General features: G+C 36.8%; 1 protein-coding gene across 2 annotated transcripts in view; it reads right to left on the reverse strand.

Annotated features, from left to right (window-relative positions):
- SUGCT (succinyl-CoA:glutarate-CoA transferase) overlaps positions 1 to 18,555 on the reverse strand; it is a 707,967-nt gene that overhangs the window by 362,849 nt on the left and 326,563 nt on the right. For both annotated transcript variants that reach the window (XM_077781125.1, XM_077781124.1), the window contains one exon: positions 3,135 to 3,237. In XM_077781125.1, coding sequence (XP_077637251.1) covers positions 3,135 to 3,237 — 103 coding nt within the window. The remainder of the gene's footprint in view (positions 1 to 3,134; positions 3,238 to 18,555) is intronic.

Consider the following 18,555-nt stretch of genomic DNA (forward strand, 5'->3'; position numbering starts at 1 on the left):
TTACCAATACCCCCTCTTCACTTCATCAAAGCCTCACTTCCTGCGCCATGTTCCAAGTCTTGTACCTCACCCAAGTCAATTTTCAGACTAGCAGCTGTGCTGGCACAGCGCACGCGGAGAGCCAGCTACGGCGCCAGCGGCGCAGTCCTACATCTGAGCACAAGTGGCCGCGCACTCAGGGCCAACAAACTCTCCAGCTCACAGGGGAAAAACAAGGGAGGACACCTTAAGCGGAAATGATACTTTTACAGAAAATAAAAAAAAAATAATAAAAGGAATGTCAGCAATCAGAAATGATGAAGGGTTGAGAACTTGGCAGAGTTTACAGATTCATTTTCTTAACAGAGTATTAGAGCTCGATTGTAAGCTAACGGTCCCCTCCCCTCAGCCCCACGGAGTTTGTTTGTATCCACCAAACAAAGGTAAGTAAAAGAAGATGTTGTGGAGTTTTTTTGTTTTTTTTAACAAAAATACGACCTTTAAGGGCACCATCATAACCAGGGCTCTCACCATCTGGCAATCCCTACTGCCCTTGATAAACACTATCTCATGTAACCCTTAAAACAATATAGAGACAAGATCCGATTTCACCACTTTACAGTTGAGAAAACTGAACCTTAGTCAGTTTATAAAGCTGTCCAACAATTTTGACTCCATGGTCTTAACCATTATGTTGTGCTTTCCAAACAAAGGGTTTCCAGCCAGCACTATAGATAGAGCTTGTCAGCCCCACTCAAGGGTGCACAATAGGCACCTGATCATTTGGAAAACGTATACTTTGCAGAGTTAGCCAACTCATTCATTCACTGATCCATGCATCAACAATATTTACTGTGTATCTGCTATTTAAGTCCATTTTAAATTTATTTTTCAGAACAGAAGAGAATTATGAAATTCATGCTAAATCCCTAGCACTTGGTACATAATAAGTACAGTAATGGTTCGCCAAATGAACCTTTAAAGTAGTCCTAAAAGACAACTCCATGATTTTACCACATTCAAAATTCAAAATTATATGGAATTCTTTAAAAAGAGCCAACCAGTTCCAAGCATAGGGGAAACAGAGTGGCCTTACCTCTTATGCCAAACAGTCCTCCTACATATAACGGCAAGAGTTGCCTTTCCTAACTTTCAAAATGTAATGGGACTTTGCTCTCTTGTCTTTCTAAATCTCCAGATATTTTTGATGTGTATATTTGGTTTTTAAATTGCAAAGAAGAATGAAATTATATATAAAAGAGACCAACTCGACTCTTGCAACTAGAGCACCTTGTCAGTAATTATCATTGTCTGGTTGAGAATTTTTGATGTCAGAATTGTAAGAGTTGGAATCCTTTTTTGGTGGTTAAGAAGGCAGTTTTCAGAGACCCTGAGGGTAGTAGCAAAAGTTGGTATCCTGGTTCAGGTAATAATCGTTCTTCTCCATTTGAAAAATGATTGAAGTCCTAAAAATATGCCATAGACCAACAATAGAAACTTCGTGTGGGTCCAAAAGAGATGAGGTACAGAGATTCAAGTAATTAAACTAAACTACAAGGAAAAATTGGGAATGAAAAATCTAATTATCCTGTATTCAGTCTGAACCAGGGCAGACTACATTGAACAGTATGAAGAGTGGAACCTTGGTTCCTTGTTCGTCAAAACGTAGAAAGTAGGCCACGTGAGAATATACCTAGAAACTTTTAAAATAATGTTCTTTACTTTGGGGTGAATTTCATCCACCTAATGAAACAGGTGGAGTGACAGAAATAAAACTCAGAAAGTATCTCTAGAGAAACGTGCCCTCACATTAATCGAATTAAACACCAAGTCCTAAATCCCCCAGTACCATGTTTAAGCGGGAAAATAATAGTACAAGCCAGCCACCCATTCCCTCACAACAATTTAAAGCCAACACATAGCCTCATTCAAAGTCCTGAAGTGAGAAAACTGGCCGTCTGGGTCTAGTACATTTCAGGGCATGCACACTGCTACCTCATTGCAAGGAGTCACCAGGCACTGATGTGGTGAGGACCCTTACACATAAACTCAGCACACAAGTGGCCCCCCTTATCTCAAATACTTATTGGCCATTGTTTAATTATGGACAAAGCCTTGCCATATTCACAGTCTTGAAAGGAAAATAACCCAAAGCAGAATTCCTGAATTCATTCACTTATTCTTCCGTAAGTACTGTAACCATTGAATCAAATACATTTCAATTCTCCTTGAAGCAGGTATTCATGTAAAATATAGGTATCAAAGGTAAAGAGTTAGGTCAGTTTTCAACGAAGTTCTCCTCTCTTAGAAAAAATTGTAATCCATTTTCAATTATTCATTTCCAAGAAAAATCTGTTACAATGAAAAGAGTTTTTGTAAACCTATAATTTTGAAGTGTTGGAAACTGACAAGAAATTTGAATAATCATAGTGAAATCTTCATAGAAAAATGGAGTTCCTCTACTTTTGGGTATTAACATGTGAATCTGAGAAATAGTAAATTGCCTGCAGTGATACCGATTAATAAAATCAGAAATTATTTTGATACCACCTAAAAATAATCATTTGAACAACATTATAGAAAAAATATTTTTTAGGTGATTCTTATTCCTGGGGCCCTAGAAGAACCCCATCAGAATTGTACAGGACAAATCTATTTTCAAGAATAATTAATTCTTCACAAATAATGCACTTAACTAATCAAAACCTATAAAAGCCTCTCATTTGCAAAATTAACTATAACTTGCTTTGTACAGCTTAGGATAGCCATCTGACGAGATGGAGATGTAACTGTGAGAGTTGTCATACGTCTTTCTACAGAGAATGATCTCCAAGTACCTGATCCCAATCTTTCAATTGTCTATATTTCTATTTCTCAGGAAAAACAAATGTCCTGACCTTGCAGACTTTATGGAGAGACCATTGCAGAAATATGTTAGATCTGATGGACATAAAAGCATGACTGTAAACAACCAGTTCTAAATTGATTCTTTTTACTTCAGACCCACAGTCTAACATAAGAGTCAAAAATCTGTTATATGACTTAAGCTCAAGACCAATGGCTAACAGGTATTTATAGAAGTCAATCTGGATAAAAAGGAGAGGCAATATCTTGTGTTTTTAACGGCAATGTACTAAAAACTTCAAAAACCAAACCTGGGGTTCTTCAAATACATTCTTCATGTTGTTGATTGGGCCGTATGCAACCCCACTGCCTTCAAAGAGGTATAACCACTTGCTGGTCATTTCTTTTTCAAACCTGGGAACACACCAAGAAAAGATGCATTTTTACAAAGAATGTAACACAACATTTTTTCTCATATGGCCCTCTTTTGAAGCAACCAATAATGACAAAAATATGTTTCTTAGACTCTCTTTGCTCCTGGCTTGGAGAATGTTGCCTAACTGAAACAACTTGGCTTGCCCTGCAGTGGTTAAGAACAGCCACCCAGGTCCGTCCCATTGTTTGAAAATCCACCGTTAGAGGTAAAGTTCCTCCTACTTCTCTCCCTGTGTGCTTTTTGACAGAGAGCCCATTGGAGAAGAGAGATTATGCGGGGAACGGTTTTAACGGAGTTTCAATTGTGCAATTTATAAATATAATAATACTAATAATAAAAATAATTGCAATTCTGAGCATAGTTTCATTGTGCAAAATATTTTTTAGGTATAAAGCACAGTACCCCAGTGTAAGGTAGACACTGACCTACTAAACTATTCCTCAAAACAAAAAATAAACAAATGTTGTTTCAGGGGCACCTGGGTAGCTCAGTCGGTTGAGCATCCGACTCTTGATTTTAGCTCAGGTTGTGATCTCACAGTTCGTGGGTTTTAGCCCTGCACTGGGCTCTGCACTGACAATGTGAAGTCTGCTTGGGATTTTCTCTCTGTCCCTCCCCCGCTTGCACTCCCTCTCTCCCCCTCGTTCTCTTTCTCTCAAAATAAATAAATAAACATTTTTAAAAATGTAATTATTTTAAAAGAAAGCTATATGTTCTACCCCTATTACATTTAAGGTACATTAGAATTAGCAGCCACAGCCATTGGTCTAAAAACAACTTTAGGTACTTATTTGCACTGTGATTTACTAATCATAGCAAATCTAGGCATGTGAAGACTCATATATCAATTTAGCTGTTACCTCTCAAATCCAGCCAACTCCTTTACTTCTGTTTTGGTCTTTTTCTATAATTTAAAATTAGACTTCACAGACCTGAAAGCCTATTTGATTGCCTTTATTTTCTCTATTAGGTCTCAAGAAAAGGGGACCTAATTAATTAATTAATGAGATTCACTGTTTGTATTTTTCTTGTTAAGACAATGATATAGAACACAGTCTTGGAACTTCAAGGCAACTTAACAGTCATAACTTAAAAGAATTTAGAATTACTAATTGTTAAAGTAGCAAACTATGTTTAGTTAAGTAATAATCTAGGTGAAAAGAGAGTTTTAAGACACCTTAGGTAAAATAGATTATTGGGAGCAAGTAGAAGGCACTACTATGGAAAGACAAATGGAAATATAATAGAAATAGTATTCATGGACTTTCATTCAGCAATTTAAAAAAATTTTTTTTAATGTTTTATTTTTATTTTTGAGAGAGAGAGAGAGAGACAGTGTGAACAGGGGAGGATCAGAGAGAGAGGGAGACACAGAATCCGAAGACAGGAACCAGGCTCTGAGCTGTCAGCACAGAGCCCAACATGGGGCTCGAACCCATGAACCGTGAGATCATGACCTGAGCCAAAGTCAGACGCTTAACTGACTGAGCCACCCAGGCGTCCCACAGCAATCTTAACCATAGCTAGAATTAACCTTAGATTTGCAGATTCTGTGGGAAATTATATTAAAGAAGTGCAATACCTCTTCCACTGTTTAAAACACGTGATACAAGGGTAAAAACAATCTCAACACTTTGAGGACACTTTTCTAATCTTGCTATTATGATGACTAAAGAGTTTTCATCATACATTTGAATTACAGCCAGTGATGTTAACCATCCCTATTTAGTACACAATCAAATACTTCCCTTCTACATACTGAAAAGCATTCTTTCATGCGAACACCACCATGAAAGATTAAACGTCTCACAATAATTGATTTTTCACATCCTTATTTTCTTTTCAATGACTGTTAAAGTCATCCCTGGCCAAGACTTCCTAAGACATATATGTCACCAGAATGATATATGCTGAAAGAATAAAAGAGATACTTTGAACCTGGAGCCTTTTCAATCAAGGTGTCAATTATTTAAATTTTTGAAAACGGAGTATTATAATGGTTAAGCTGATAAATTTTCAAAACAAGTGAATTTATCACCACTGGCCTCACCCAAGCGGCCTGAAAGAGCCGCACAGAAAATGCATGTCAATATCCAAACAAACCCATGGCAGCAGGCTTGCCAGAAAACTCAGGGGAATAGCTTCAGTTTTAGTATTTATATAAGCTTTTCACCACTGGGCGAAAGCGAGGGATTTATTTCATGTTATGGAAAACAACGGATGCACTTTGGAAATGAGACAAGGGAGAGAGGCAGTGTCTGGAGCTGCAGTTGTGACCACTGTTTGTGTATTTGCGTGGGTGTGGGTGTGGAAGTGTTCATAAATGCCTTAAGCTCAATCAGTCAGAGACAGAACATCGCTGCATTCCGCTGCTCCCAGAGGACACATCCATCATTTTCTTCTGAAAATCTATCGCTTGATCTAAATCTGATGTGGAATCCTTTCCTTTATCTATGCAAAAAGGCTGTAAGCACATGTTTTTATTAACCACAAAAATTCTGCTAAAAAGAAGAAAAGGAAAGGAAAGAGCTATTCTAAAATCACTTTCGGGCAGTATAATACTGAAGATAAAACAAGAAAGTGTCCCTAGATCCAGGGAAGTGAGCCTCAAAACGAGAGCCTCTTTCGGGACATTGCTTGGAAACTCATTAAGCAATTCAGACTTAATTGTGAACTTACCAAATCAACCCACATAACACATTTTGGATTTTTGCTGAATTCACTTGATGTCAGAATGAGTATTGTTAATCAGATTGCATTACTTAGATAAATGAAACATGAAGATGGACTTGAGTTTAAACTGCTTCGCATCAAGATTTTACTTAAAAAAGCAAACAAAAAACTCTTCTCTTTAGAGAATGGATTAAAGTTGCAGCCAAACCCAAGACCAGAGAGAAACTAAGAGGCATGGGCCATGAAGGCAGAGTTGGAAATAATTCTAATGTTAATGACTACTAAACACTGGTTATTAAATTGTTTGGTCTATATCTTGTAGCTTTTATCCTCACAGGCTTACTGTAAGGTAAATATTATTCTCATATGACCAGTAGGAACTCAAGTTCAGAGAAAGAACTTGCTCAAATTCATACAGCTTTATCTCTCCAACCTTTTTTGAGATATGATTGACCAATAAAAATTGTACATATTTAGTTTGTACAATGTGGTTTTTTAATGAGTGCAATGTAGTGTAGTGATTTAATATACATATACATCATGAAATGATTATTACAATCAAATTAATTTACACATCCTTCACTTCATGGTTACCATTTGTGTGGGGGGGAGGTAAGAACACTTAAGATCTACTTAAGAACAATTTAAGTATAAAATATGCTATTATAACCTGTAATGACCATGCTATGCATTCAATTCTCAGAACTTATTCATCTTATAACTGAAAGCTTGTATCCTTTGACCAGTATATCCCCATTTTCCCCAAACCCTAGTCCTGGGCAACTACCATTCTACACTCTGGCTCTAGAGGTCTGACTTTTTAGATTCCACACATAAGTGAGACCAATGCACTATTTGTATTTCTGCATCTGGCTTATTTCATTTAGCACAAAGATGCTTTTTCACTTCTGTCTTATAAGCCTCAAGCTATATCCCCTTACATTAATACTCACTCACTCATTCCTGATGCTTTTAGTAATAGTTTGTTTTGTGCCAGTCATGGGGATCATAATAAAAATGCCCCTGTATTCAAAGATCATATAATCTAAAAGACAACACAGCTAAAAAAATTGATGGATTGCAATGCAAGATGCTAAGACCAAAAAAATGAGTGTATAACATCGGTTTAAGTACCAAAGAAGGAGATGTGAACTGGGCCTGGTGAGTCAGGAAGGATTTCAAAAACCAGGTGACATTTGAGCCAGTGGTTGAAGGATGAGTTAGCATTTTCCATGGGGAAGATGGAAAGAAGGATCTTCCAGGCAGAGAGAGCAATGTGTACAAAGACCCAACTTGGAAAGAATCTAAAATCTCCTGTGCCCTGATTGGCAAAAGATGAAAAATGGGAAAAGAAGGTCAGAACCGGAGTGCAAGGCATCTTGTCTGTTATGCTATGGATATTGGATTTCTGCTGGCAATGAGGAGTCCAGAGAGGTCTTTCAGCCAGGGACCGACATAATCAGCATTAACACAGAGAACGGAAAGATACAGATGAGACCATTAAATCCGCCCCTCTATCAAGATCTTCCATATTATTGTCAAAAATAAACAATTTTCATTTGAGAAAAAATGTTTTCTTGGCATTCTTACCCCTTTAGGTCCTCTTATTTATCCATTTCTAGTCTGTCACGGCTGCTTGAGCCTCTGAAATCTGATTTGTTCACCACCACCTTTTCTTGCCCAGTCTCCGAGAGTCTTCAGTGACCTTGTGTCAGACCCAATATTCTCTCCACAAGGCCTCATCCTACCTGCTCTCTGCACAGCATTTGGCGCTGTTGGCCAACCCATCTTTACATCCTATAATACTGTACTTATTGGATCACCCATCTAAGTAATTCTGTTGTCTCCATGCAGATGGTACCCAAAACTGTATTTCTAGCCATGACCTTTCCGCCACTCCCTCTTCCTAGCTGCCATGGGATATTCCCACGCAGGTGCACTATCATCCCCATACCCACAACATGTCCATGGATGACCACCACTTCCACTGCCCCCATAAACCTTGCATTTCCCCCTTTCCTGAATCCACACTCTTAGTGAAGTCAGGAACTCCTTTTCATCACCTTTTTTAATTGACACACAATGGGTCAGCAGAAATCAACATTTCAACTGTTGGGTTTTATTTATCTAGTCTGACACTTGGACTATGACAATAGTAGATTAAAAACCTATTGCCTCCAACACTACAGGCGCAGAATGTCTCTTCACTGCTATACCCCCAAAACTAAGAACACAGTTGGCACTCAATATTTCCTCAGTGAATGAGTATATGATTACTTGGTCAGAACAAGACGGCTTTAGTCACAGCAGCTTGAATAAGTGGGGTGGATTACTTTCTTCGTAAACCTTGCTGACAGTAGGTATATTTAGACACTAAGGTTTGGAGAAGAAAAATAATCTGAGGTTTAAATGTAGTATCACAATATATCCTCTTTTTCTTCTTCTTCCACACTGCTCTTTAAATTCTTCATAGAAATATGTCTTATTGAAAATAAATTTCAAGTTCCCAACAACTAACTTACAAACAGATGCTTAAAACATAATGTTTTGATTTAGGGATTGACTGTGTTATCCAGAAAATCATAAGATCTCAGGAATTCAAAAGACCTTAAAAATTATCTATTATTTTCTATGGTCTTACAAAATCATCCTATTTTGCACATTGTAAATATTTCTAGTCATGGCACACTGTCAGTCCAGTTACTAAAACTATTCGAACACAGGAAGTGTGCTACAACAGAAAAGGCATGAGCTGTGGATAGATCTGGGCTTGAATCACAGCGCCAGCACCTCCTCCCTATATGATCTTAATAAAAATATCAGTTAATAGCATTCACAATTTCTCAAATCAAATCAATTCACAGAACAATCCTGTGAGGTAGGTATCATCATCAAGCTCATTTTAAAGGTGAGGAAAAAGGTTTAGAGAGTTTAAGTAACCTTTTGAAGTCATATCAAATTAAGTAGCCAAGCTGAAAATCTATCCTGGGTCCCAAGCCCACATGTTAACCACAACTTTCTACTGCTTGACTCTAGGTAGCAAAGTCCAGGGAGCAGACCAGACAAAGTTATGTGAGTCATTTGCAGCCAAAGACCAGTCCCAGAGAGGGCTTAAAAAGGAGTACTTGAAGCCTAGCATCTTGGTGTTACTTTTAACTGAGAGCCTTTTATCTGTAAGAAATACTTGCATATATTGTTTCTAGTCATCATAATCCTGGGAGGCGTTGAAGGTCCTGAGTCAGTCTCATAATCTTGGGAGGCAAGTTTTATGATTCTGATGACTGCGGAAATTTAGGCATAGAGAAATCAGGCAGGGAGCTATATGTAAGAGAAGGCTCAAATCTATCCGCTGGTGGGATTTTGAACTTGTCTTTCTCTATGCTTGTTCAATAGGGTAGACCCGCTACAAGTCGACATCAACCCAATCAAGTCCAGCACACAATGCCACCTTTAGGCTCCTGGCAAATCAGAACTGGGGGACAGAGGAAAGTTAACTCTGTACTGGGGAGTTGCTTGGGCTGCAACAATTCCCAATTTCTTCCCCAATGACCACTGATCAATTCTATGGTCCCATAATGTCTCATAATATTGATCACCTTATTCCAATCTGATCTTTTCAAGAATTCTGTGAGAAAGGACAAGCTATCTTTATTTTGAAGATGAAAAATTTGAAGCATAATTGGGACTCATACTCAAATCTTTATATTCTTGGCTCAGAGCTCATCTCACTATGTATCGTTGCCATTTGTGAAAGATAATCAATAAACAAATCAATAAATGAAACGTATTTCTTAATCTCCCCTAGCTTTGTGATGGTAGGTAAGTGGTTTAACTTTTCGGAGCTCTAATTTTCTCATCTGTTATAAGAAAATTATAGTTGTAAACTGCTTAACATGGCACATAGTAAGTATCCAATAACTGATATTTCATTTAGTAGCAGTGTCACTTATATTAAAAATATACACAATAATAAAATATGCCTAAACTGCAATCCAAAGAAAGCATTTTAACAATTTATACAGCATATCCTATTTACTGCTGATCATCTCTCAGATATTTTATGGTTATAAAAGTATAAGCATACATATGTCAAATCATTCATTATGCTGTATACCTAAAAGTAATACAGTGTTATATGTCAATTGTAGTTGACCTTTGAACAACATTGGCTTGAACTGTGTGGGTCCACTTATACACAGACTTTTTTCAATAAATACAATACAGTACTGTAAATGTATTTTCTCTTTCTTATGATTTTCTTAATAGCATGTTCTTTTCTCCAGCTTACTTTATTGTAAGAATACAGTATAGAATACATACAACATGCAAAATTAGTTAATCAACTCTTCATGTTATTAGTAAGGCTTCTAGTCAACAGTAGGCTATTACTAGTTAAATTTGTGGAGAGCTAAAAGTTATAAAGAGATTTTTTTCAACTGTGTGGGGGTCTGGCATCCCCAACCCCCTCATTGTTCAAGGGTCAACTATGTATCTCAGTAAAAAAAAATTTATTTATTGTAGGGGGGGCGGAGAGGGGCAGAGGGAGGGAGAGAGAATCCTTAAGCAGGCTCCATGAGCCCAGTGCAGGGCTCAATCTCATGACCCTGGGATCTAGACCCGAACTGAAATCAAGAGTCAAATGCTCCACCAACTGAGCCACACAGGCACCCAATCAAAAATTATTTTTAATTTTTAAGATAAAAATTCAAAGCTTCTGGGACTTTTAAAATGTATTTACATGTTACTTTGTTATTTCTTTTTCTGGAAAATATCAGTCTTTGTACAGTGTACATCATCGGTGATGATACCAGTGTCAGGAATCTCCACTGGTCTTCACTATGTCTGGAGATCTCATAGTAGATCATGACAATGCAGAGATTTCAAGCTAAGCAGTGGGTAGTAGAGCAAATACATTTTACTAGGATAGTGCCCAAGCGGGTTGAAACAATTTAAAGCGGTACCAACATCAATATAGCTTGTAGAAAAGCCACAGATGTTAAATCTTGTCTTTCTGTCTCATCCTGTGGTTCAGATGACATCCGAAGTCTCAGTTCTTGTCAATGATGAAAGAGAATGAGTGCCTACTGGGAGTCACATTGTGTCCACAGCTTGGCAAGGTCTCGTTTCCCTAAGAGGCCCACAGGTACCCCCTGGACAAAATCTGGCAACTTAAAAGTTAGTGATAGCAACTTGAAGCCTTTGCCCTTTATCTTTGTCTCCTGCCTGCCTTTATGAGAGGCTCAAAGAAACTTTGTCTTCCATGCTCTTCAGAGTTTCTTGAGTGAGGAATATGGTAACACTTGTGGCAAAAGTAAAGTCACATCCATCTTGGTTTCATGAGTTTCTCCCCACTTTTGGGTCAGAACAGAAAAGTATTTCAAGGATAAACTATATACAGAGACTCTGCAACAAGTTTTTAAATCTTTGAATCCTCTCAATCATTTTTCCACATCAAAATTCAGGACTCAAAAATGTAAGTTATTTTGGAGGTCTAGTTAGTTGTATTTTCAGAGAAGTTTTATGTGAAAATCCAAATGTAACTTAACTAACATTGGAATATGACTTTATGTTATAAAAGCGTTCTTCAATGCACACAATGACTTGTTCATATAATTGGAAATATGAATCAATTTGCAAAAAAATTCATATTTTTACATAAGTACAAAGGTAAACCTCGTCTTGTTGCAATACTGTCTGTATGGTAGAATTGTCAATTTGCCAACCACAGTTTTTTTAATCTAAGTGTCAATATCTGTATACTCAGGACCCACATCTTCTAAATTTTGTACACATTAGTTCCATCCCCTTATACAAATAAATATAAAAACATTTGTGGATTTCCCCTAAGGGTGACTCTCCAGAACAGTGGAGAAAAAGTTTTCACACTCCATCTTCTTGATATACAAAAAACTGTGCCTTTAAACTCCAAATAACTTTGTGAAAAACACAGAAAGCTAAATAAATATCTTGCAGGCACTTAACAAAAACAATGAAGAATTGAAAAATACATTACATTGGAAGACAGTGAGAACTGAATATAACTTTGTAAAGAAGTGCTGTACACATAACATAAAAGTTTTTGGAAGAGTTTATTTCAATGTAACAGCAATGTTTTCCTATGATTCTTAAAAGAAAATTCAGGGGGCGCCTGGGTGGCTTAGTCGGTTAAGCGTCCGACTTTCACTTAGGTCATGATCTCGCGGTTCGTGGGTTCGAGCCCCGCGTCGGGCTCTGTGCTGACTGCCAGCTCAGAGCCTGGAGCCTGTTTCAGTCTGTGACTCCCTCTCTCTCTGACCCTCCCCTGCTCACGCTCTCTCTCTCCTAGAAATAAATAAAACATTTAAAAAAAAAAAAAGAAAATTCAGGAATATTATCCACTAGAGTTAGTTCTTAAATTATTAAGCTCATTTTTTATTTTACTCTTGTAAAATATTTCAAATATGCCAAGAAGTGTATGAATAGGAAACTAGAGAAAAGAAAGTAATAAAAATATTTATGGCCCCTCACCTACTCACATCTTTAAAATCTTAACATTTGAGCATATGTGCTTCATATCTCTAAGGAACAAATGTTACCAACAGAATTGAAGCCCCTTTTGCACCTCTCTTTTACCTTATTGCCTTTTTTCCCCTCTTCAAAAGAAGCACCATCCTATTAAATACATGTGTATCTGTTGGGATTAATCCATGAGCAATATAAGGTATCATGTGGGATTTTTTACTGGAACCTGCTTTCGTATTAAACATTTTAATTTCAAGATCTATCTATATTCATACATATGGATTTGGCTCATGTGCTTTATCCACTGGGCACATTCCTGTGCCCATGGGATGGGGATTCCTGATAAATTCCACAATTTATCTTTTTTTTCTACTTATGGTCTATTGTTTTCAGTTTCTTACTATTATACACAATGCTCAATAGAACCTTATACTTTTCTCTGTCTATTCAAATAGGATTGATTCTCTAAGGTATACATAGAGAAGCAGAATTGCTGAGTCATAAAGTAGACACATCATTAGCTGTATTAGATTTTGCCAGGCTACTCTCCAAATAGCTTCAAAGAGCTTGATGACCATTTTTGCTTCTTTCATGCTCCATATTCTCACCAACTTTTGTTATTGTTGGACTAAAGTTTTGTCACTCTGGTAGAGATGAAATGGTATCTCATGGTTACTTTAAGTTTTTTTAATGTTTATTTATTTTTGAGAGAGAGAGAGACAGACAGACAGACAGACAGAGCACAAGCAGGGAAGGGGCAGAGAAAGAGTGAAATACAGAATCCAAAGCAGGCTTGAACCCACGAACCATATGATCATGACCTGAGCTGAAGTCGGACACTCAACCAGCTGAGCCATTCAGGCACCCTTCTAATGGTTACTTTAAATTAAATTGCATTTCTCACAACTAGAGAAGTTAAACACCTTTTCACAAACTTAAAGAATATTTTCTCTTTTCTTTTCTCTTCATATTTTTTGCACTTTTCTCATTTGGAGTATTTCTCTTTTACTACTGACTTACGTACTTTAAATTTTTTTTAGACTATAGCTCATCTTTGAGCATTCTTTTCCTTTTCATACAGAAACTACTAATCTTAATATAGACAAATCATAATTCTTGTCCTTTCATGTTTTTGCTTTTTGCACTGATTTAATAAGCAGTATCTAGCTTGTAAGTTTGTCATGAAGCATTAAATTTAAAGGTGTACAGAACAGTGCATGGTATGAGTCAGTGCTATATAAGTGTTAAATAAATAAAGCTACACTAACATTACTGGGGAGGAAAACTGCTGTCAACAAGGGGGAATAAACTAGAAGTTTCGGAAACAAAAATTTGGTAGATAAATGCGCTGCCTATAGAAAATGTTTCTTTGGACAAATCTGAGTAAATCCAAACCAAACTAATAGGATTCCATAAGATTCAGGCTGAGGTCTACAATGTATTAACTATAAACAGGCCTGTGACACTTCTATAACCCACAGAGAAACAGCTGGAATTTGTTGGTCAGCGTTTCTACCGTAAACAGAACCACAGACTTAATATTTCCTGTAATCTTCTCAGACCTTATTTCCTCTTAGGAATTTATCTCTACTATTACTGATAAATTATGGTTAACGTTATCCTTTTTCCCCTCTAGCATTCGCTAGCTCTCTCCTTTGCCTGAATGTCAATCTGCAGGCCACACAAAAGATGGGGTGAGAGTCCATCTGGGGAATCCAGTCACTGCCTTCCAGTGCAGGGTCACCCAGAACTTTTCATACAACTTGCTCTTAAACCCATCAAGACATTTACTAGGCTGAGCAGCCACTATTTCTTAAGATTCATACTAATTGTTACCACAATAATAATGCTGACCCATAGTAATCATCATTCACAGTTCAGAAACATATTCTGGTTTGTACAGATTTTAAATGAAATGTGGGTCATAATATTACAACGGTTTGACCAGCATTTGCTGGGACTGTCCAAATAGCCCAAGCAGCATCACTGCAAAGCTGATATAGGAAAGGTGCCCGCATTCCAAGGTCCAGTGACATCTTATACCAAGGCTTCTCATACTAAAACATAAGCCTCTTGAACTGTGATCTCTTTGTGAGGAACTACTAGAAAAGCAACGCACAATTATTGTAGAAACATCGGGAGACACAAAAGAAGAAATAAAATCAATTAGCAGAAATAATTTTAGGGGCACAGGGGTGGCGCAGTTGGTTAAGCTTCTGACTTCGGCTCAGGTCATGTTCTCGCAGTTCATGAGTTTGAGCCCCGTGTCAGGCTCTGTGCTGACAGCTCAGAGCCTGGAGCCTGCTTTGGATTCTGTGTCACCCTCTCTCTCTGCCCCTCCCCTGCTCATGCTCTGTCTCACTCTCTCGAAAATAAATAAACATTAAAAAAAATAATTTTAGTTTATACATATCCTCAGCATTTTTGTATGAATATATATTTTAAGAAGTTTAAAAGGGATCACAATGGTTTGTTTTTTCTTTTTTGTTCCATTAAAATAAATACACATAACATAATATTTCCCATCTCAACCATTTTAATGTTTTATTTATTCATTTACTTTTTTTTTTTTTTTTTTGAGAGAGAGAGAGGGAAAGCAGGGGAGGGGGAGAAAGAGAAGGAGACACAGAATCCAAAGACAGACTCCAGGCTCTGAGCTGTCAGCACAGAGCCCAATGTGGCTCTCAAACTCATGAACCATGACATCATGACCAGAGCCAAAGTCAGACGCTCAACTGACTGACCCACCCAGGCACTCCCATCTCAACCATTTTTAAGTGTAGTTCAGTATCATTAAATACATTCATCCCCATAACTCTTTTGATCTTGTAAAATTGAAACTCTATACATATTAAACATTCACTCGCCGTCTTCCCTACCCTCCAAGCCCTGGCAACCACCATTCTCTTTCTGTCTTTATCATTCTTACTACTCTAAATACCTCATATAAGTGCAATCACATAGCATTTGTCTTTTTGTGACTGGCTTATTTCACTTAGCATAACATCTTCAAGGCTCATCCATGTTGTAGACTATTGCAGAATTTCCTTCTCTTTTAAGACTAAGTAGAAATTAGGAAACATTGCTAAAAGAAATTAGAGACCTAAATAAATGGAAATATATCCCACATTCATGGATTAGAAGATTTAATATAGTTAAAATACCAATATAACTCAATGGAATCTATTGATTCAGTGCACTTCTACTGAAATAGGAAATTGTGCAAATAGAAACACCCATCCTAAAATTCATAAGGAATCTGAAGGGACCACAAAGGGCCAAAACAATCTTGAAAAAGAGTAAAACTAGAGGACTCACACTTTCTGATTTTAAAACTTACTACAAAAATATAGTAATCAAAACAGTGTGGTTTTTGCATAAAGACAGACATACAGACTAACAGAATAGAATAGCGAGCCAGAAATAAACCTTCACATTTATGGTCAGATGACTTCTAATAGGGTGCTAACACCCTTCAATGGGGGAAAGGATGATTTTTCAACAAATGGTGCAGAGAAAACTATATATCCATGTGTAAAAGAATGACATTGGTATCTTATTTAACACTGTGTACAAAAATTAACTCAAAATGGCTCGTAGACCTAAATGTAAGATCTAAAACAAGAAAGCTCTCAGAAGAATACATAGGACAAAAGTTTCACTACACTAGATTGGCAATGATTTCTTCAATAGGACACCAAAGGCACAGGTAACCATAAGGAAAAAAAAAAAAAAAAGCAGACAAATTTGGGCTTCATGAAAATTTTAAATATTTGTATATCAAAAAACACTATTCATTAAGTAAAAAGGCAATGCACACATTGAATTCAATATTACATTAAAAGAATTATTCACCATGATCAAGTGGGATTTATTTCTGGGCTGCAGGGCTGGTTCAGTATTTACAAATTGATCAACATGATACACCACATTAGTAAAAGAAAGATTATGATCCTCTCAATAGATGTAGAAAAAACATTTGACAAAATACACTATCTATTATTGATAAAAACCCTCAACAAAGTATGGATAGATGGAACATACCTCAACATCAGAAAGGCCATACATGAAAGACCAACATCTAATATCATCCTCAATGGGGGGAAACTGAGAGCCTTTCTCCTATGGTCAGAAATAAAACAGGGATGTCCACTCTTCACCATTACCATTTAACATAGTACTGGAAGTCATAGCCTCAGTAATCAGACAACGAAAATAAAGGTCATACAAATTGGCAAGGAAGAAGTCAAACTCTTACTATTTTCAGACAACATGATACTCTACATGGAAAACTGAAAGACTCCACCAGAAAAACAGCTAAGTCACAGGATATGAAATCAACATATAGAAATCTGCTCACCAAAAATGAAGCAACAGAAAGAGAAATAAAGGAATTGGTCCCATTTACGGTTGCACCAAAATCCATAAGATACTTAGGAATAGACCTAACCAAAGAGGTAAAAGACCTGTACACTGAAAACTATGTAACGGTTATGAAAGAAACTGAAGAAGACACAAAGAAATGGAAAAATATTCCATACTCAGGGATTGAAGGAACAAACATTGTTAAAATGTCTATACCACCCAAAGCAATCTACACATATAATGCAATCCCTATCAAAATACCACCAGTATTTTTTTTGCAGAGCTATAACAAACAATCTCAAAATTTGTGTGGAACCACAAAAGACCCCAAATAGTCAAAATAATGCTGAAAAAGAATAACAAAACGAGGCATCACAATTCCAAATTTCAAGCTTTGCTACAAAGTTGTAGTCATCAAGACAGTATGTACTGGCACAAAACCAGACAAATAGATCAATGGAACATAATAGAAAACTCAGAAATGGTCCTACAACTATGTGGTCAACTCATCTTCAACAAAGCAAGAAAGAATTTCCAATGGAAAAAAAGACAATCTCTTCAACAAATGATGGTGGGAAAACTGGATGGCGACATGCAGAAGAATGAAACTGGACCACGTTCTTACACCATACACAGAAATAAATTGAAAATAGATAAAAAACCTAAATGTGAGAGAGGAAACCATCAAAATCTTAGAGGAGAACACAGACAGCAACCTCTTTGACCTTGACCAGTGCAACTTCTTAATAGACACATTGCCAAAGGCAAGGTAAACAAAAGAAAACATGAACTATTGGGACTTCATCAAGATAAAAATCTTCTGCACAGCAAAGAAAACAATCAACAAAATTAAAAGCCAGCCTATGGAATGGGAGAAGATATCTGCAAATGACATATCTGATAAAGGATTAGTATCCAAAATCTATAAAGAACTTATCAAACTCAATACCCCAAAATCAAACAACTCAGTTAAGAAATGGGCAAAAAACATAAATAGACCCTTTACCAAAGATAACATCCAGTTGGCTAGCAGAAAAATGAAAAGATACTCAATATCAATCATCATCATGGAAATAGAAATCAAAAATATGATGAGATACCACCTCACACCTGTCAGAATAGCTAAAATGAACAACATAAGAAACAACAGATGTTGGCAATGATGTAGAGAAAGGGGAACTTTCTTGCACTGTCGTTGGGAATGCAAACTGGTGCAGCCACTCTGGAGAAAAGTATGGATATTCCTCAAAAAATTGAAAATAGAGCTACTCTATGACCCGGCAGATGCACTACTAAGTATTTACTCAAAGGATACAAAAATACAATGAACCTCATTGTTTATAGCACATTATCAACAATACTCAAACTCTGGAGGGAGCCCAAATATCCATCAACTGATGAATGGATACAGAAGATGTAATATATATACAATGGAATATTAGTCAGTCATAAAAAAAAATGAAATCTTGCCATTTGCCATAACATGGATAGAGCTAGAATGTATTATGTTAAGTGAAATAACATAATATGTTAAGTGTCAATCACTTAATTATGAAATAACATAATTATGTTAAGTGTCAATCAGAGAAAGACAAATACCATATGATTTCACACATAGGTGGAATTTAAGAAACAAAACAGATGAACATATGGGAAGGGGTAGAGAAGAAGAGAGTGATGCAAACCACGAGAGACTTAATGACAGAGAACAAACTGACATTTGATGGAGGAAGGTGAGTGGGAGATGGGCTAGAAGC

Source organism: Crocuta crocuta, unplaced genomic scaffold (assembly GCF_008692635.1).
Source record: "Crocuta crocuta isolate KB4526 unplaced genomic scaffold, BGI_CrCroc_1.0 scaffold108, whole genome shotgun sequence".
NCBI lineage: Eukaryota > Metazoa > Chordata > Mammalia > Carnivora > Hyaenidae > Crocuta > Crocuta crocuta.